Source organism: Anser anser, assembly GCF_964211835.1.
Source record: "Anser anser genome assembly, chromosome: 8".
Classification (NCBI taxonomy): Eukaryota; Metazoa; Chordata; class Aves; order Anseriformes; family Anatidae; genus Anser; species Anser anser.
Genome location: NC_139728.1, coordinates 13,960,270 through 13,982,721, shown reverse-complemented (window position 1 = coordinate 13,982,721; position 22,452 = coordinate 13,960,270). Strand labels below are relative to the sequence as shown.

Here is a 22,452-nt window from a genome sequence, read left to right as displayed (position 1 = left end):
ATAAGATATTTCCTTCATATTTTGAGGGCCAGCCCTCTTGAGTTAATGTACCTTCTGCTTGATTAATATCATTAACTTGAACATCAATATTTTTACTATTTGGTTAGAGAAAAAGACAGACAAATACATACTATTTCATATACATATGTGTGTGCATGCGTATGTGTACATACACTATGACAAATATGAGCTAAGCAACTTAGTAACAGGGGCCCACAGGGTAATAAGGAACATGCATTTGCTATCCTACCAAAAGATTACCTACAAAGAATTTCTGAGCCTTTGTTTATCTTTTCATTTTCTCTTTAAGAATGTTTTGCATAAACTTCTATATGAGCACTGGAGATTTTCCAAAGTGTTTAAAGAGGAACCAATTTCATCCAGTGTTTCATTACCACTCTTTAATCACATTGATGAAAATAATGTTTTATATGCTTTTCTTTGTATTTCAGAGATTCCTACTATGTCAACAAGTTTTTTTATTCAGAGAAATAAATTTTCTTTACATATCATATATTGCAAATAATTGCATTCTATGAATTTCCAGGAAGGAAGAAGTGCAAACCTAATTTTTGTATTAATAAAGAAATGCTAATTCCTCTGGTTTGAGGAGTTTAGCATCATTCTTTTCCAAGTCCTGTGAATATATTAATTTTAAGGACATAGATAATCTCATAAAGTTTGTTAAGAAGGCACAATTGTTTATAATGCGGTAGTCACACATCACTTTGGATAGCCATGAATTTGTGTGTCTTAGTTTTTTAAGTTTATTATTTTCTTAATCTTTTATTTGTTCATAGCTGAATTTCTGTGTAGTTCTGTAAGTTCATATGAAGGCTTAGAAAAAAGATGGAAGCAAACAAATCACAAACAAACCCATTGGGACAGAAAATTAGAAAGGGACAACTTAAATATCTGGAGATTTTTAAATGTTCTCTTTCACACAACTACTCTGAAATATAGAGTTTTCTCTTAATTTTACAGTGTGGCATAATCACATGTACTGGTAATTAAATAGGTTTCCCATCAACTTTTCCTATTTGTTTTAGTATGCTTTTTTTGTTTTGTTTTTAACAACATGAATATTTGCTTATTAATTTTAACAATGAGCTACTAAAGAGGTTGGGAACAATTAAATACTAAAAAAAAGTGGAAGTTTCATGGTATCTAATGTTTGTTCGTTTGTTTACCTATGTTTCTTCCACTGGAAAGAGAAGTTCTGCTAGGTATAAATGTGAATCATGAAATTCATGATTTTATATTAGCCAAGATAAATAAAGGCTTTTATTTTCCACTGCGTAGTTTTTGTTTTGTGTACTTCGGATCCAACACCAATTTTCATTAGACTGGAGTTACAAAAGCCAACTACACATCAATCACTTATAACATGAATGTATTCAAATGAGTAATGAAATATATATAATAAAAAGCAAGGGCTAGAAAAAGGCTATAGGAGAAAGTCAAGTTAGTTATGAAAAAGTTAGTATGACTAGGACACTTTGCTTGCCCTGTAAGGAAGTAATTGTCAAACAATAAAGTAAAAAACTATAGTTTAATATACATTATGGACTCAAAAATAATGTGGCTCATTGGAAAACAGTAGAAATATTCCATTTTCAAGTCATAATATTTAAACTCTTTACTGCTATTATTATTATTTTTAACCAAATACACATTAGCAGTATCTCATCTGTAATTTACAGAAGAAAGTGTCAACACCTTGTAAAATCAAGGAGTCATAGAATCACAGAATTGCTTGGGTTGAAAAGGACCTCACAGATCATCTAGTTTCAAGCCCCCTGCTCTGGACAGGGTTGCCAACCACTAGAGCAGGCTGCCCAGAGCCGCATCCAGCCTGGCCTTGAATGCCTCCAGGGATGGGGCATCCACAACCTCTCTCAGCAACCTGTTCCACTGCCTCACCACCCTCTGAGTGAAAAACCTTCTAATTTCTAACCCAAATCTCCCCTGTCTCAGTTTAAAACCATTCTCCCTTGTCCTATCACTATCAACACATGTAAACAGGTGTTCCCCCCCTGTTTATACGCTCCCTTAAAGTACTGGAAGGCCACAATGAGGTCTCCCCGGAGCCTTCTCTTCTCCAAGCTAAACAGGCCTAGTTCCCTCAACCTTTCTTCAGAGGGGAGGTGTTCCAGCCTTTGATTATCTTAGTGGCCCTCCTCTGGACCCATTCCACGAGCTCCACATCCTTCTTGTGCTGGGGGCCCCAGGCCTGCACGCAGTATTCCAGGTGGGGTCTCACAAGAGCAGAGTAGAGGGGGACAATCACCTCCCTCTCCCTCCTGGCCACCTCTTTTTTAGTGCAGCCCAGGACATAGTTGTCCTTCTGGGCTGCAAGAGCGCACTGCCAGCTCATGTCCAGATTCTCATCCATCAGGACTCCCAAGTCCTTCTCCGCAGGGCTGTTCTTCTTCACCCAGTCTATATAAATACCTGGGATTGCCCCAGCCCAAGTGCAACACCTTGCACTTGAACTTGTTTAACCTCATTAGTTTCTCATGGGCCCACTTCTCCAGCCTGTCCAGGTCCCTCTGGATAGCATCTCTTCCCTCTATTGAATCAACTGCACCACTCAGCTTGGTGTCATCTGCAAACTTGCTGAGGGTGCACTCAATTCCATCTTTATCATTGATAAAGACGTTGAAGAGCACCAGTCCCAAGACTGACACCTGAGGGACACCACTTGTGACCAGCCTCTACCCAGACATAGAACTGTTGACCACAACCCTCTGGCTGAGACCAGCCAACCAATTCTTTATCCACCTAACAGTCCATACTTCAAATCCATACCTGTCCAATTTAGAAAGAAGAATGTGGTGAGGGACCATATCAAAGGCTTTGCTGAAGTCCAGGCAGATGATATCCATCGCCCTTCCTTCGTCCACCGACGCTGTCACTCCATCATAGAAGGCCACCAGATTGGTTTGGCAAGATCTGCCTTTGGTGGAGCCATGCTGGCTGTCTCAGATTATGTCTTTATCTCGTGCATGCCTTAACATGTCTTCCAGGAGGATCTGCTCCATGATCTTCCCAGGCACAGATGTGAGGCTCACCGGCCTGTAGTTTTCTGGGTCTTCCTTTCTCCCTTTCTCAAAAATGAGTAATGTTTCCCTTTTTCCAGTCACCGGGGACTTCACCCAACAGCCCTGATTTTTCAAATACGATGGGGAGCGTCTCAGCAACCATGTCAGCCATCTCTCTCAGCACCCTGGGATGTATACCATCTGGCCCCATGGACTTATACACATCCAATTTCCTTAGGCGGTCCCGGACTTGTTCCACTGTCACAGTGGGACAGAATCCGCTCTTCTCACCCTCTTCTCCAGGTTCAGGGTCCTGACAGACATAGGAAACTTGACCACCAGTGAAGACTGAGGCAAAGCACTTATTGAGTACCTCAGCTTTTTCCATGTCTGAGGAAGCCATTTCTCCCATCTCATTTATCAGAGGGGAAACACACTCCTTGGCCTGTCTCCTCCTGCCTATGTATCTGTAGAACCCCTTCTTGTTATTCCTCACATCCCTTGCCAAGTTCAGCTCTATCTGTGCCTTGGCTTTCCTGATCCCATCTCTACACATCCGGATGACACCCCTCTATTCCTCCCTGGCTACACAACCCTGCTTCCACTTCTTGTACATTTCCCTCTTTTCCCTCAGTTTAAGCTGCAGTTCCTTGCTCAGCCGTGCCGGTCACCCACCTCCTCTGCTCAATTTCTTCTGCTGGGGGATGGAGAGCTCTTGCGCTCCCAGAAGGGTGTCCTTAAAAGAGCTGCCATCGCTGTTCTGTTCCTATGCCCTTAAGGACAGTTTACCAGGGGATCCCAGCCAGTAATTCCTTGAGCAGCCAGAAGTTTGCTCTCCTGAAGTTCAAGGTCCTGACTCCGCTTTTTGCCAGACCCATGTTCTTCAAGATCACAAACTCCACCAGGGCATAGTTGCTACAGCCCAGGCAGCCTCCTGTCTTAACCTGTCTAATACTCCCTTCCACACTGGTGAGCACCAGGTCTAGTAAGGCTTCACCTCGGGTCGGTCCATCTATTACTTGGACCAGGAAGTTATCCTCAAGAGACTCCAGGAATCTCCTGGATCGCCTGGAACCCACCGCGCCACTACCCCAGAAGATACCTGGGTGGTTGAAATCCCCCATCAGGACAAGAGCTTGTGAGCATGACAGTTCTTGCAGCTGAAGCAAAAAGGCCTTGTCAACAGACTCCCCATGATCAGGTGATTAGTAGCTGACCCCAACCACTAGATGTCCTTTACCAGACCAATCCTTGATTTTCACCCACAAGCTCTCAGCCTGGTCATGCCTGTTTCTCAGGCACAGCTCTTCACAATCTACCCATTTCCTAACATAGAGGGCAACTCCTCCTCCCCTCCTTTCTCGCCTATCCCTTCTGAAGAGTTTGTAGCCATCGACGGCCACACTCCAGTCGTGGGAATCATCCCAGCAGGTTTCCGTGAAGGCAACTACATCATAGTTCCCTACTAGCATGGTGGCCTCCAGCTCCTCCTGTTTGTTACCCATACTGTGTGCATTATGGTAAATGCACCTCAGCTGGGCCACCTTTTGGGAGGGAGAAGCCCTAATACCCTCTTCACCACACTCAGGTGATTCCATAGTTACCAACCTCTCACCAATCCTTGTGTCCTTCCTGCAAAAGGATATGTCATCCTCATCCTTCACCAAGACACAAGACTGCGAGGTCTTGCTAGCACATTCCTCACCCACAAGAACTGGCATGTTACATTCAGTTTATTTTTTTTTTTTATTTTAGGGCTTACATGTGCAGATAACTTAAACACAAAGTACTAATGTACTTAAACACTGGCTGAATATACTAGCCTACTGTGCTATTAATACAGGTTTAGTCTCATCTTTATGGGTGGAACCAACCACATTCTGATGTGGATCTCTGAAATTTTTCATGAAGGTTGAGCCTGTTGAACACCCACATTGAATTATGCAAGACAAGTAACCTAAATAATACTGCTAGTGCACTGGCACTGAACAAACCCACTTATTAACTGTAACTGAGCTAGCTGCTGTAATTCCATAGAATTGTGCTTTGCTGTACAGGACATGGAGCTGGAAAGACCATCCCAGGTCCTGCCTGCTGCTGTGGGCAATGTAACACCACCTACCTGTTTTGAAACTGGCCACTGAACCATCTGAGCCACATGCTTCAAAACCACGGCAATGATTTGAAAACCCATGTAAAGAAAGGACTACAATATCCTTCCGTATCTAGGACAGTACTTGGCAGTGTGAGCAACAGACTTCACTAAGTTATAATCACAAATATTAAGGTGCCTAGAAGCATTTGCTGAAAATATTTTAGACAAGAGAACTAAAATACCTTAATTTGCACATTTCCCCATGATATATTGTATTAAATTTAATAAAATTCCTTACAGGCATGATCACGAACAACATAAACTCTGCGAACAGGATGTAGCTGGCACTCTGCTACAAACAAGCTATAGAAAATGAAATCAAACTTCTTCCACAAGCTTACTGGCTGCAGGTACAGACTGAAGGCAGTTAAAGCTGTCAATTAACAACAAATGTTAACAGCAACACACTCATCAAGACTTGCTAAATGACAGGCTAATTTGAAAAAGCAACTCTGGATGACATACTGAGTTACCACAAAAAGCACGTAGAAATTTATTGCATCCTAAAAAAATATGCACATATGCTTCTAGTACTTTTCAACATGTACTGTGTATTTTCAAAGAAAGAGAATGAAAGTCTGTGTGGAAGGACAGTTATTATAAAAAATGGTCATTTACTTCTGTGATGACATCCTTGGAGATATTCTGCTACCTCAGTTGTGCGCTTGCAGTATCTGTACTTTTTGGGTTTGGGTTATTTAAGGCTTTGAACACTCGCCCCAATTCGATTCAAGGCTTTGCTGGTTTCAAAGTGTTACAAAATACTAAGAATTACCTGCTGAAACACAAATTAGCATTGGAAATATTTACTACAGGTATTAACTCTAAAAGCTCTGCTAACAACTGAACTTCTAAAAGAACTGTAAAACAACTGTTGGCTTTGGGAATAAAGAAATAAATTAAAAAGGACAAACACATAAACAAACATGCTACAATTCTGCTTGTTTGTTACAGAGAAAAGCATTTTAAAATCTCTTTAACAACAGATACTCCTCCCTTCTCTACATTATTTTTAATTGCATGTGTTGTAGTCTACGGATTTAAGCAAGATATTAGCTACAACTGCTTGTAAATCACCATTACACTACCAACTCAAAATTTCTCTTCCCTACTTTCTCCTACCTCTTTCCTAGTACAGCTTTTTGGCTGTTTAGGGATTCTGACATTAGTACCAAGAATCAAAGCAAAACTAAAGATATCTGTGCCTTTTAAACTATAACCACCTAACATTAAAAAAGAAAAGGCATAATAAAAGACCACAAGCACACATTTGCAGGAAGAAAGGTTCTCATCTGTCGCTACAGTATTCCTTTCAACAAGGAAAGAAAGGATTCCTCTTGCCTGGCAGTAAGACCACAGCCCCACCAAATTATCCCTAACAGGGGCCTCATTTCCCCTTTAGGCTGTACAAAGAACCAGAGCCAGCAACAAAGAAAAGGGGGCACAGCCTCAGCCTCTGCTCCCTGAGTACGAGGACACCAGCCTCATCCACCAACTTAAAGAATTGTTACAACTGGAGGCAATTTTAAAAATTAGATCTGTAAGTAAACTGACCACTAAGTTTACCTCCTGGATATGGAAAAAAAAAAAAAAAAGGAAAAACAAACATAAAGCAAACATAAAGTCAACAGACCAAAATGAAAAGTTCTCTCAGCTGTGGCCAGCACCACAACGAAGTTGCTGCAAACATCTGAAACAAAGTACGCGCTTTACGCACTTCTCCCCTGCGACTGGCAGTGCAAATCCCAAGTCGCTGCGGCCCCCCCAGAAGGAAGCATGCACCCCGGAGGGGCTGCGAACACCTGGAGCCCGCAACTACCACCCCACACCCACATAACTGCGTTCCGCTGGGAGAGAGCCCCTCACTCCCCAGCTTCTCCACACAAGTGACGACCCTACACATGGCCTCAGCTCTTTTCTTCTTCCCTTTTTTTTTTTTTCTCCGGGGGGAGGGGGGAGCCAGGTGCGGCAGCGACTTCAAAGCCTTCACGTTTAGTAGATAAAGGGGAGCGTCCCAACTTTTCTTTCCCCCCCCTTTTTATTTCCTTCTCATTTTGGGAGGGGGGGCGGTGGGTATAACGATAAACACCGCACTCACCACCAAGCCGGTGATCTCCTGGCCCCATGCTGCGCGGCTCCCACTCCGCTTCCTCCCTTCCCTTCGGTGATCACCGAGGCTGTGCTGGGCTGACGGCTGCATGTGGACAGGACAGCGGCCGGGCCAAATTTATACAGCTGCCGGCCAGTTATACAGCTTATTAAATAAAGCATTTCATTAAATAGATTGAAGTAAGTTGCTATTTTATCAATTTAATTATTGATCAAAATTAGTATTTCTCTCTTTGGGCAGCTTTAAATACAGAGGCACACAACACAGAAATGTTGAATAATTTCTCAATATTTTTGTATTAAATATGTGTATTGATATATTAGGTTTATTTATAGAACACAACAAAAAGAGGCATGTTGCCTCCATTTTCATTAGTGTAGGCATTGGTGTCCTTTTAGTGGCATAAATTTGAGCAGCACTATGTTCAACATGGTTCAACTGGTAGTTTCTGTTAAAACAGAGTTATTTACTCCTTAGCATCTCTTTTCCAGGCATTTCTCTAAATAAACATCTCTCTCCTACTAATAAGTACCTTTTATGGTCTTAGGAAAAAATAAAATAAAAATGTTAGGCTGAATTTTATTAATCTAGAATGATGAAACAGAGCAAAATTGATGAGACTAGTGCACACTAACACAAGTATGAAATGCCTTTGTAAGACTAAACAAAACTGTGTTGTCATTCTTCTCACAACGATGTGCAATAACCTTTCAAAATTCACAGAATTACCGAATGGTTGAAGTTGGAAGGGACCTTTGGAGGTCATCTTATACCACTCAGTGTTGTATATGAAGATACAAAATCAGTTTCATAGTAGATAATTTCACAATTTCAGTTAGGTTTTTGAGGAACCATGATCCCTTGATCTGTTTATTGTTCAACAACTTTTGTTTTGTTCTTTTTGATGAAGGAAGAATAAATCTTACCAGGTAATAATAAAACATAGAAAGTTCTACTAAGTTCCAGTCTGGAACAAATTCAGATACTTTTGGCTTACAGCCATATGCATAAAATAAGTTCATAGCCATCTTTCTAATGGAGTTCCCATATTCTATGTACATGGAGAAGCTTCTCAAGTACTCTGTAAACCATAATAAGAAAATATGTATGATTTCTTACTGATTCCATAAGCAATTCATAGCTACAGGAAGGTTTTAACTGTGATACTTGGCAGTGGAAGTCCTCCTTTATTAATCTTTATGATCAACATCATTTTTACTATCTGACATCAGAACTACATATTCTGATCAAAAATGCTTCCCTAGCACTTCACTTCAGCATATATATTTCTAACTAACCACAGAAATGGGAGCATTTACAGATGACACCTGTAATCCAGACCTTCACTGAGAATACTGTGATGAAGAACATTATGAAAAACATGCAATTTACTGCATTTCTTAACTTGTATTAGATAAATTTTAGCCACAGAAAAGCAAACAAACTTTTACGCAAAAGAGAAAAAAAAGTTATGCTTTTTCTGTTTATATTATCTGTTGTATGGCAAACAGGAATAATATTAGCATTTCGCTGTGCTGCCTGTCTCATAACACCAAAAACTATGGAATTCCTTTATCTTTCTTAGGATGGATATTTCTGTAATACCACATTTCACATAGTTATAAAACAAGTCCAAAATGTCAATGTAACAGGAAGAAATCTTAACCCTGCTCATGTCAAACATCCTGCTTCTAATCTTTTTTTTTGTTTTTTTTTTTATCTGATCATTTTCACAGGGTGTTGGTATTATTTCTTAGAATATATCTAGTGGAAAATGCAGTATGTCACGTCTGTGGAAATCATGGATGAGAAGGTAATAAAAAAAGAAAAATAAATAAAAAAGGATAAGAAAATTTGAGAATGCTGTTGCTAATGGTTTTGGCATACATAGATGTTTTGTTTAGAATTTTCCCAGTCAGAAGGAGAAAAAAAGCATGTGACTACTCCTGAACTACTTCACACAAGCAGTATCAGTTGCTACAGCTTAGTAGTACAAGGTCATATTGCTCTAATCCATCCATTTCTAAACACAATTTCTGCTGTACACCTGAACTCCTAAAGTGCTCTTCTTTTTGTTTCAGTTTTCGTATATTAGCTTTTGTTAAGAGGCAGATATAAAGGCAGAGAGAAAACTGGCAGATACTATAGTGTACCTTGTCACCAAAACCAACTAAAGTTCCACATTTTGTTGCTTTGTTGAAGAGCTCAGCTAGGAAATATATGAGATATGAAGCCATTCTTTTGATGTTTTAAACTTTATTACATTGAATTATTTTACTGAAACAGTCTTCAACCACTATCACAGGCTCATATTTATGGCTTAAAAGATAAACAACCTTGTAATTGAATGGGATTGTGAGGCATTGGAACAGGCTGCCCAGGGAAGTAGCTGAGTAACCATCCTTGGAGCACCACACATCAAAAGGCATGTAGATGGGGACATGGTTTAGTCGTAGACTTGACAGTGTTAGGTTAATTGTTGGAACTGATGATCTTAGAACTCTTTTCCAACCTAAATGATTCCATGATTCTATGATTCTATTCTATAGTATATATCTCGTCCCTGTTGTACTAAATTCACACTTACTATCTTTGTCTAAAAGCCTAATTGACTCTGGAACTCTGTTCATCATGCTTTATCCATTTGAAAGCTCAACACCAAATAATAAAAAATATAGCCATGTCTCCAAACCCTTCCGAATCCCATCAGAAACTTGTCAGGATAAGGAGGATATGTGGGGAAAATAAGTTATATCTGGCAGAAGTACAAAATTTTCCAAACCAAAAAGTTTTGCCAACCAACAAAATCAATTCTGCATGGCCTAATATTAACATATGGTTGATCCACTAACACTGGATCTGAAACCCCAGTTTTTGTTATCTCATTACTAACATATTTTAATTGGACTGAAATAAAATTTTATTTATTATTATTATTATTTTAATATAAATTTGAACTTTATAATACAATTCAATAAATTCAGAGCACCTCTGCTCTGAAGACAGACTGAGGGAACTGGGGTTGTTCAGCATTGAGAAGAAAAGGCAGTGGAGAGACTGTATAGAAGCATTCCAGCACCTAAAGTGGCCTACAAGAAAGCAGGAGAATGAGTATAGTGATAGGACAAGGAGTAACAGTTTTAAACTAAAAAAGGGTAGATTTAGATTAGATAATTAGGAAGAAATCCTCCCCCCCCCCCCCTTTACCCCCTCCCTTTCCCTCTCTTCCTCTCTTGAATTACCCCATCTTGTCCAAGGATCACTGGTGTTGCCTTTCATAAAATGGTATTCCTTCTGCATTCTTACTATTCTGCTTATGAAGTAGTTGATTTGGCTGTTGAATTGCAAAGAATATTGGCAACATTACCAACAAAAGTTTCAAAAAACCTCCTTCCTTCAGTGCCAGGGTGAAAAATAAATAGGTTGAAGATCAAACATGAAAAATTAAGCAGTTCTTTGTGGTGTGGAGACTGCTGAAAAGGTAGAAGTATGTCCTAGGTTTTACATGCATATTACTCTTCACTGTTACTTTAACCTTAAATAATTCAGTTTCAGAACAATATTTCTTCACCTTCTGAGAAGTTCAGGCATGCCTCAGGTGTTTGTAGTTTGTCCTGTCTGAACACCTGAAGTCCATTAATCATCACTGTCTTATCATTGTAATATTACTAATGGATGTCCAAGACAGAAGTGACCCACCTGATTTTTAGGAGAACACTTTTTCTTTAAAATGTTGTTGCTGCTCTGTTAGCAACATTTTGAATTAAAAATGTAGAAAGAAACTCTTCTTCATTAAACAAGGTCTATGTGGCATGATATATGACAGTTTCCTTTTACATTATTTTTTCTCATTACTGTCTTATTTTTTCTAGTACTGTTCTGAAGCCACCTATAAAACCATGGTTGGCTGAATATGGCATACAGTGGAGTTTTCTGTAAATAATGTTAAATATTCAAAATATATAATTAAGTGCTCATAATTAGAACAACATTCCTTTGGAACTTTACATTCCTGCTTACAAAACAGTGTGCAAGCCAGATGGGAAATAAAACATAATTTTCATATGAACTGGTATAATCATATAACAGTTAGCTGTTTGCACAAAAGGAAAAGACACAATCTATTGTTATGATAGATATTAATTTTCTCCTTCTTTTTGGTCTGTGAAGTATTTGATTTTTTAAGTGAGATTTTCATTATAATGTACCCAAGTCATTGTTATTATTATGCATTATCATTTCATCAACAATGCAAGAATAACGTCTTTAATTAGGAGAATGTTAATTATATGTGCAGTGTTTGACAGTCACTTAATCTTCCTCTATATCCAACTTGTAAATTAGTGTAGAAAATTACACTGGATGAAAAGCCATGAATTGCTGATAGCATGTGTGCACTTATGACAGTTTTGCAAAGGATATAAAAAATATAAAAGGACAAAATTAAATTAACATGACACTGTACCAGGCACAAGATCTAGATCAGCAAAGGAAAACCAAAGAATCAGCCAGATGATAAAGTTTCAAATCCTCCCTGCATCTTAGGTGAGAACTGAGAGGTAAAAAATGATGGGAGATGATGGCATGATTAAACACATAGTAGGCATTAGTTCGGTGACCCCCTGTAGTGATTGTTGCGGGAAGGGCGCTCTGAGTGGTCTGAGACTTTATGTCTCACAGCAAAACTGCAATCTCAGCAGGGTCACAAGAGTGGGTTTTGAACTCTGCCATGAGACTGATGGAAGGATATTTCTAAAACCTTTACAAGCTAGCTGAAAATATTACACGTGGGAAACAGAGACACCAAGAGCTTATAGCAGGATAAAGGACATTTATTTGATTATTTGTCTACATACAGTTGTGAGAAGTCTCATACCAAGGTGAGGTAGGTAAAAGCTCACTGGAGAATTTATGGATCTCATGCTGCACCTCCTTCCTGCGTCTCGACCAGGTTCAGAGATAGACATTTTCCATCACGTTTGTTGATCCCTTAAGCAGTATACTTGCCTGGTACATATGGAAATGTCGTCGTTTTATCTGTACCATGAATGCATGTTTATCTTTATATTCCAGGGAGCAATCGCACTAACATCAGGAAAGAGATTCAATAGGTATAAATCAGATTACATTTTCTAAACATGGTATGGAGAGACTGACCTCCATTTCAGCCCATGTCTACATTAAGAATCTAAAAAAAAAAACAAAAAAAGACAAACCTTTAGATATGGATGTTACTATTGAAACATGGACAAATGAGTCACAGTGCTACAATATCAATTTGTTCAGTGAGTACAAACACAGTAATGGTTTTACGAGTTTACATTTTATAATCAGTTTAATGTTTACACTTCTTGAAGTGTTTTTTACTTCTTGAAAAATTCATCCTTCTTAAAGAGTACGTTGACTGGGATTACCTCACTTTTACTCCTTGTCATTGTCTGTGAATTAATGAAAATTTTCAAATTGTTCCTGCTCTCCAGAAGGATGAAGTCAAGATAAAATTCATTTAATGTTAAAAATTCATTTCATGACTTTCTGATGTTATGTCCTACATTCTTAAACTATAGCTGAATAATTAGTTTATCTATTGTACCAATAGAGCTATATGGCTCTATCAACTGTTACTTCAGGAAGTCCACCTACATTTTTAGGCGATATTGAGGAAAACAGTACAATGCTCAGAGAGAAACTGGGCCCATTCCAGAAATCACATTTTTCACAGGTCACAGGCAAAAGGGAGAAGTGAGGTAGTTACCAGTTACTCAGAGAGACGCTAAAAAAAAGGGATGAAGTGTCAGAGCAGTCTGTACTGGGTCTGGCTGGGTTGGAGTTACCTTTCCCTGCAGCAGCCCATGCAGTGCTGTGCTCCGCACTTTTAGCTAGAACAGCATTAATATCACACCAATATTTTGTCTATTTCTCAGTAATGCTGGCACAGCATTAAGGCTCACTCCAAACCCCAAGTAGGCTGGGGTAGGCAAGAGGTAGGGGGGGGATATCACCAGGGCAGCTGACCTAAACCAACCAAAAGGATAATCCATTCCATGTGAGGTCACACACAGGAATGAAAGGTGGGAAAGGGGAAAGAGCAGGGGGGCTCTTGTGATGAAGACATCTGTCCTCCCAAAGAAGAAGCTATGCATATTGAGGCCCTGCTTCCCAGGACAAGGCCGAACATCGCTCGTTGATGGAAGTTGAAGGGTCTGTCCTTGGACCAGTACTGTTTAATATCTTTATCAATGACATAGACAGTGAGATCGAGTGCACCCTCAGCAAGTTTGCAGATGACACCAAGCTGATCAGTGTGGTTGATACAAAAGAAGGAAGGGATGCCATCCAGTGGGGCCTGGACAAGCTTGAGAAGTGGGCTCATGTGACTCTAATGAGGTTCAACAAGACTAATTGCTGCACCTGGGCCAGGGCAATCCCAGACATGAGCACAGACTGGGTGAAGAATTCATTGAGAGCAGCCCTTCCGGAAAAGGACTTGGGGGTTCTGGTGGGTGAAAAGTTCAACATGAGCCAGCTGTGCATGCTTGCAGCCCAGAAGGGCAACTGTGTCCTGGGCTGCATTAAAAGAGGAGTAGCCAGCAGGTCAAGGGAGGTGACTGTCCCCCTCTATTCTGGCCTTGTGAGGCCCCACACGGTACTTCACCCAGGTCTGGAGCCCCCAGCATAAGAAGGATGTGGATCTGTTAGAGCAGGTCCAAAGGAGGGCCACAAAGATGATCAAGGGGCTGGAGCACCTCTCCTACAAAGAAAGGCTGAGAGAGCTGGGGATGTTCAGCCTACAGAAGAGAGGGCTTCAGTGCGACCTCATTGCAACCTTTCAGTACTTAAAGGGGTCTTATAAAAAAGATGGAGAACAACTCTGCTTAATTGGATAATGACAGGATGAGGGGGAATGGTTTTAAACTAAAAGAGGGGAGATTTAGATTAGTAGTTAGGAAGAAATTTTTCACTCAGAGGGTGGTGAGGCACTGGAACAGGTTGCCCAGAGAGGTTGTGGATGCCCCATCCCTGGAGATGTTCAAGATGAGGTTGGATGAGGCCCTGAGCAAGCTGATCTAGCGGGTTTTGTCCCTGCCTATGGCAGGGGGTTTGAAACTAGATGATCTTTGAGATGATCTTCTAACCCAAGCCATCCTATGATTCTATGAAAGTAGAAAACAACAACAACAACAACAAAAATATATATATATATTTTTTTCCTCTCTGTCTGTGCTTCTGTGTGGCCTTTGCTTGTTTTTTCCTTTTCCCTTTATATAAATTATCCGTATCTCAACTCATGAGGTTTTTTGTTTGTTTGTTTTCCTTTCCAGCACACTTTCTTCTCCCCCTCTTTTTCTGAGGAAGGTAGAGTTCAGCTGCCCAGAAAGGTAAAAACACCACACAGCTCCAAGTGTGGGCAACATATCCAGACAGTACATGAAGATCTCCTGTCTTGACAGTATCTTGACTCCCCATGATAGCACAGTTACAGACCAAACAAAGTACAGAAAAAGTCAGATTGAGATGTGAGCTACACCTTTTAAAGTGTACAACTGCATGTATCACTTGCTTCCAGAAAGCATAGCTTCCACTAAAATTTCAAGAAAACTCTCTCTTTTTTTTCTTTTTACTTCCTGTCCATCCATTTTTGATGAACCCACAGAAAGAAAATGTATTGCTTTCTGCTGGAATTTTTGTTGCTGTTACAGATTTTCCTCAGATATTCTAATTTATTATTTATAATTCTTTTATTTATTATATTATTTACATGTTATTTATAATTTATTATTATATATTTGTAATTATTATTTATAGTTCTAATTATTCGTTGTGATACTGTATGAAGTTACATTTGGCATTCATCATAATTTCACACTAGTATAGAAGTCTACATGATGAATATGACTTCTAATAAAAATATCAGCTAGTGAGGTGGCCACTATGGTTGTAACTTGCAAGAATGTCCCTTTCCACCTAGTAATGTGCTCAGTGAATGAGAAAACTGAAATCATTCTGTTGACGAATAGCAAATACAGAAATGTAAACCTTAGCTGCTGTTTCAATGGAAGGTTTGATAAAGCACATTGTAGTGAATGAGAGAGGAATGATTAGAAGTGTTTCCTGTGCAGGAGAAATGACTTTTGTTTAACCCTTAGTACAAAAATGCAGTGAGTGTCCCTAAAATATACATGTTGCAACCATACACCGTAACCAAGTTACAACATTAAGGAGTCTGAGTAAACATATTATCATGAAAATAGGTTCAAGTTTAATAGAAATGAGTTGAATTAATGTAGGTATTTGAGGCAATTAATCCTACAACATAACATACGTGGTATTCAGCACAAGGTTAAAATGTGAGGAAAAACTGAAGTTTGACTGGGAATAAGTCCTATGTGGTGGCATGAAAACCACACTGAGGGACCTGATTGCAGACAGGAAGGGTGAACTGATTAGGTTTATAAGAACACTAACTTATTGAACTGATGAATACAATTAAATTACATGATTATTCTACTGGATATTAATTTGAACTGCATTAGGCTGTAGAAATCCCTCAGTAAACTAACTCAACAGCAGAAGAGTTGCTGCTCTAAATAGTAAGCAAAAAATTAGTCTTTAACATTTCATGTAAAAAATGGTGTGACTCTAGTGTAAGGGAGGAACTAAACTTTCTAACGTTGTATTTTATAACTTAATAAAGGTAGTTGACTGAAGACTGAATGTGAAGTCATTTGCTGTCTCAAGTATGAAATCTTTGGTTTCAGTCTTGCCCTCTGTAGGATAACATTTGAACATCCTGAAATTAAAAGTTCACGTTATTTTTTTGCCAGGAATAAAACTAAATGCTGTGTATTTTCCTCAAAATTATTACATGCATTTACAAAATGTATTCTGTCAAAACTGCCATATTTCCTCAGGAGGTTTTGCTGTTTAGAGAATAGTATATTACAACAGGAAAAAAAGAAAAAAAAAAAGACGCTGTGATAGTTTAATATATTATCAGATACTATCAGATACATTGCATGTTTACATGTTTAAAATTTATGTTCCCTTCTGTCTGACTTTTTTCTTTTGTTTAGCTGCATATCTCATGATCTTGAGACATTAATAATTTACAGTGTAGATATTTTCAAATGACAGTTGCTGTCATTATGATTTTTTTTTTTAAACCAGGGAATTTAATGTTGATGAAGTGTAATAAATTAATGTAAATGAAAACAAAGAAACAATCTATTTTCAGACTTTCAGGCATTTCTGCTTTGTCTAGCTAATGCACTTAGCTTCTAACCTGGAAAAATTATTTTTCCATTGCAAGTGTTTTAGAATTTGTGGTTAAATCAGTTTGGAATACTGATTTTGAGGAGCCTCTGAAGACACTGAAACCAAAAGGGGTGCAATGTACCTGAGGAATGAGAGCTGCAAGAGCACTGCTTTGCATCCTTTTCAGACCAACAGCAAGGAAAAAGGTGTTTGCTACCTCCCTACAAGTCTCCTGCCTAGTGGATGAATGTTAGATTAGAAGTAGCAAGAGTTTTTCCTTGGTGATGATCTGAAAAAGATGCAGAATGGTCTAACATTTAAAGACTTAATTTACTATTAGCAGTGGAATAAAGGATCAAGTCCTCTATAAAAGGGAGAACTTAAAAATTCAGATTTTTTTTCCCCACAAAATTATACTTTTCTGCTCCTTTCCATGCAAGACTGATCTTAATCTGTGTAACTTCAAAAACTAATGCTGAAGCTCAACATCAAACAGATGCTTGGCATTTCCAGCAGTTAACCTGCAGAAATTCAATACGATTTCAAAAATTGTTATGCCGCAAAACATGTCTATCAGCTCCTCTGACCTTTAAGCTTCACTTCATGTTTAGGATTAATTATTCCATTTCTTGTGTTTGTGAACCATACTGTATACTGAGGAGGTCTAAGAGATGGTACCTTTTTTTTTCCTTAATTGTCCTCTCAAACTACCTACATTGATATGAAAATATTACAGAAATATTACAGAAAACGTAGAAATTTCTTGTTATGTGTGTTACAGTCAGGAAAATAAAACTTTTATTAGAAGTCATTGAAGAAGCACAGTTTACTTATTAGTTTTCATAGAGAATTATGAAATGATACTCTAAAAATATCTCTGTGGTAATATGTGTATTCAAACGCAAAGCAAATTAAAAAAAAAAAAACAATGTCAATTACATGATAGAATTTGACATTTTTTCATAAAGCTTTTGAAATTCAGGATCCATTAAAAGAAATTATTTAATTAAGAAGAGTTTTCAAACTTTAAACAATAACAGTAAAAAGGGGTAACAAAGAAAAAAAAAGTTATTATAGCAATGAAGCTCCTATGTTTCTTCTCATTAAGTTATTTGTGAACTATAACTATACCTGGCTTAATATTCCAAATATTAAAGAAAAAAATGCTGACAAAAACAAAACAAAACAAAACAAAAAACAGTGAAACAGGAATAGAAGATTTTATATTCCTCTAAGACTGACAACATTGCATTTTAAGTTCTTCTTGGGACCAAAAGTTTCTCTCTGGGTCCAGATTCTTTCTCAGTAAAATAAGTAAATAATTTTAAAAATATATATATTTTAAGTTTTGGTGCAGTGGAAAAGGTGGAATGATCCATGTGCTAAAACTGGTACTTCCTTGTGTGGATCTTCCAGACTAAGGCTCTGTCTGTTCAGCTGAAACAGTGAGCTTGGAAAGTGACACATTTACTTAGCCCTCTTCTCTACTCCAAATAGTATATATTCTGCTTTGAATTTTCAAAATTTCAAGCGCCTTATAACCATATTTTAATCTTTTATAGGATGCTGTCTCAGTTAAAGAGTCCAGCAGCATTCACTCAAGCTGGCTTATGTTCAGCAATCAATTCTCTGAGCATCATCAAGAATTTAATTAGTGAAGGATTTTTTCTCTTCTTTTTTTTTTCTTTCTTTCTTTTTTTTTTTTTTTTTTCTGGAGATAAAGAAATAATCTGGTATTTTCTCCTGATATTAATTTTCTTCAAGTGAATGGACCATGATTAAATTAAAAGTTATCAGACATGTAAACATGTAGCCTTGCTTCATAAAATGGAAAAATACTTCAGCACTGAATGAGCTCATGTAACCTCAAAAGCAATTGTGAAGGTACAGAACTGCAACCTGATGACATAAAAGCTCTGTCAACTCTTTCCTCCTCTACGATAAATTGAGAAAATACTTTGATTTTACACTTTTGCTGTTCACTAACAATATTTTGTTTCTTGGAATTGTTCATTTCTACTATTAAAAAAAAAAAGGCACATGTTCGACATTTATGCAACATTTCTTATCAACGTGTGACTCAGTAATTTAGCATGGTTGAATAATTTTAGGAAGAATGAAAGCAAATAAATAAAACCAATAGAAAAAAAAAGTTATGTAAGCAAATATTAGAACATTTTAGAACTTTATAAAAAGAGAACCATAAAACTATATTTTTAAAGCTAGCAACATTTTTACTTGAGCTTGAACAACTCGTAGCAGACTCACAAGGATGACTGAGGGAGTGGAGCACCTCCCTTATGAGGAAAGGCTGAGGGAGCTGGGTCTCTTTAGCTTGGAGAAGAGGAGACTGAGGGGTGACCTTATTAACGTTTATAAATATGTAAAGGGTGAGAGTCAGGAGGACGGAGCCAGGCTCTTCTCAGTGACGTCTAATGACAGGACAAGGGGCAATGAGTGCAAGCTGGAACACAGGAGGTTCCACTTAAATGTGAAAAGAAACTTTTTCATGGTGAGGGTGACAGAACACTGGAACAGGCTGCCCAGGGGGATTGTGGATTCTCCTTCTCTGGAGTCATTCAAAACCTGCCTGGTCACATTCCTGTGTGACCTCATTTAGGTGTTTCTGCTCCAGCACGGGGATTGGACTAGATGATCTTTCAAGGTCCCTTGCAATCCCTAACATTCTGTGATTCTGTGATTCTATGTAACTTGAAAAAAATATAAATACAATACTTGCTTATATTGGCAAACGGAGGCATATGCTGTCTGCTGAAATTTAAAGGTTTGCCATCAGTTTGAGAGACTTAAGCAGCTGAACTCGTTCTGTGGGAAAAACATTGTGTCCTATAGACAAACTCCTAACAACAAAGACTATAGTTTCTGGTCATTCTTTTTGAGATGATATGCATTGTCTGGATTAAATAACAAATTCAATTTATCTATATATATAAAAAAAACAACAACAAAACTTTATAGGTTAGAGGTATGATAACTTACAGAATGTAAACTGAGAAAAAACAATAGAAGTTTTTGACAATAGACTTCCTGCACTTCTATAACTCACTGAGTCAAGTTTAGAAATGAATATAATTTAAGATTATGATTAATGTAAGGCTAGTTTTTTAGTTCAAAGATGGAAAAAAAAAGTATTTAACAGTCTGTTAAATACTGTATTTTCCTTGTTTGCAATTTTGCAACCTGAAAGTGACTTGAAACACTGAACATAGAACATTTCTACAATTGGGTTAAAATTCTAGAAAATAAATTGTAGTGCTCGACAGAAGCAGAAGAGGTGCTTGCTACAATTTTATTTTATTTTTTTTTAAATCTTAGAAACCTGAATCTTGTCTTGCAAACGAGACTGTTGGTAAAAGTAGAAAATGTCAAATTTCCATAAACACATGGTTTTGGTGTTTTTCTTTCAAAGAAAACAAAAAATGAAGGTTTTGGAGGAAAAATATTAGGCAAACAAACAAACAAACAAAACTGAAAATGCTTTACTATTTAAAAAATGCAAAAAAATAGTTTGAAATTAGAGATGCATTTTAGACCCCAAGGGGGTTTTACTTTCAGTAACTCTGACTAGTGTTAAGTTATTTTAATTCATTCAGCAAAATAAACCTATCCATCAACCCCTTCCCTCCCCCACACTACCTTTTTATTATAAAAGTCACTGAATTTCAGTTAAATATAAACAGGAGGAAGAAAGACAGCATTCAGGAAATCTACCTGAAGAGAATTCATCACTGACAGTTCCTACAGGCTAAGATGTATAGGATTCTTCCAGGGTATAAAAGACCCTAATTTTTAGTCTTTTTAATCTTTCATCTACCTAAAGAAATTCTAAGAAAGATCTTTAACTTTTAGGGGACTATTCTGCACATTCTGAAATAGTACTTCTGGTTTAAAATACTGTATATACCTTAATTCTACTTTATATAAAATATATTCATGAATTTTAGATGTGCAGATTTTTTATAAATACAAGAAATTTCAGACTTTCTACTTACGTGATTTTTATGAACGTTATGATAAACATGCATAAAATGGATCTGATTTTGTGCTCAATGGTTCTAGCACAATAGCTACATGATTCTACACTGAACAGCTTGAAGTCAAAGCCTAATTTACAAAACTCATTGGATACTGTGTAGACAAAAAGTGTTAAGTGCTGAATTCAGTCAGGTCTGTAAAGATTGCAGGAACATCCACTATATGCTGTAATACTGTGAAATGTTTATTGTGTACTTTGAAAGATTTATATTCCTTTTTGAGCACTAGGGAAGTACCATTTCCTGGATTGGTAAGACATAGGTCAGCAACAGTGGTGAACCTAAGGGTTTTCATTGCAGAATGAGTTACAGAGGTTATTTTTTTTTCCCCTCCCTTTCTTCTTGCTTTTCCATGTCCTTGATAAATTGAGGGAGAAGAAACCTGACATAGGTACATTATGTTTATAATTACATATAGAAATATATATTGATACAAATAGATACGATAAATTGTATATATATAATTTCTTTATTACATTTGCTATGCAATAAAAGAGATACTCTAGATAATGTTTATAAAACAAAGTATTTTTCAATAACACAATTATCATCTAGATGGTGGAGATTTTAATCTACCCTTCTGACTCTGGCATTCATACAGATCAGTGAAGACACAATAAAGAAAGCTTTGTGAATGCAAGATCTCACAGAATCCTTCCTATAATTTAATTATAAATACTCTCAAATATGGTTATGCATTTTATTTTTAGGACATAATAGAAAAATAATACAATTTTAGGAAAATAATGACATGCTGTGAAAGAATGTGGATAGATAAGAGAGTTGTTGCACTAGAGGAAAATAAGTGGATGAGGACAGGCAAACAATATATTCTGGTATTTTCTAGCCTTTATAAATCAAAACTTGTATTTTCACATCTTCTCAAAGCACCATGTGAACTTGGTAGGGTCAACCGTTTTCAGTTTCCAGGTGATTAAGGCAATTTGTTCTCCAACTGAAGCAGTTCCTTAGAGCTGTCATCCTCTTGAGCTTTTCATTCATTTCTATGCAGTTAGTCTACAGAGCTCTTCCCAGTTGCTTCCAACACTTCAGCTATGGCATCCATCAGGGATAAGGATCAATAGATCAATAGATCCTTGTGATCAATAGATCACACACACAAAAAAAGTATCCAGCGTGACACCTATTGAACAATGTTATTAGCAAGAACTGTATAAACTAGAAAGAAAGAAATTAACCTGCTTTGGCAGGGGGGTTGGACCTGATAATCTCTCAAGGTCCCTTCCAACCCCTACAATTCTGTGATTCTGTGAAAACAGACGATGTTGGATCTGCTGAGTTTACTTAAAAGGTATTCCATGGTGAGCAGAGTGACTTTAGATTTCTGCATCTTCAGATTTATAAACCACATAATTCTCTGGATTATTGAAATTAATCAAGAGTAATGTGTGATAGTTTTTGATGGTTTTCTGGTCAGGACCACTACAACTAACACTCAGACCTGTCCTCTTGTTAACTATTCCAATTTCATTAGGATTCACATGTATGCATTATGGATTCTTCTGTAGCTGGTATTAGGCACTCAGTTTATCCATCTTGATCTTTCCCTTCCTCTGCTTCTGTCCCTAAGCATCCCAATGTACATTACCCCATCTGTCCATAATTTTTACACAATCCTTGACTTCTGTTTCCCTTGCTTACCATGCCCCATTAGCTCATTAGGTAATAACCCCTTTCAGTTTGTTTATTTTTCTGGGAAGAGAGAGTCTGCTCCCTTGACTCCTGTCTGGGTTTGTGTACCAGTAGGCAGAATGGGTGAATCCCTCTCCTTTGATATCTTTAGAAATAGCCAATTCCATATGCTCTAATATT

At 37.7% G+C, this 22,452-nt stretch overlaps 1 protein-coding gene across 3 annotated transcripts in view; it reads right to left on the bottom strand.

Annotated features, from left to right (window-relative positions):
* Positions 1-10,495, bottom strand: part of LOC310903471 (uncharacterized protein) — a 92,042-nt gene extending 81,547 nt beyond the window's left edge. For all 3 annotated transcript variants that reach the window (XR_014587578.1, XR_014587579.1, XM_083846784.1), the window contains exon 1: positions 7,298-10,495. Coding sequence is in view for 1 of the 3 variants with exons in the window: in XM_083846784.1 (XP_083702910.1) it covers positions 7,298-7,325 (28 nt within the window). In the remaining 2 variants the exon portion in view is untranslated. The remainder of the gene's footprint in view (positions 1-7,297) is intronic.
* Positions 10,496-22,452: the final 11,957 nt, after the last annotated feature.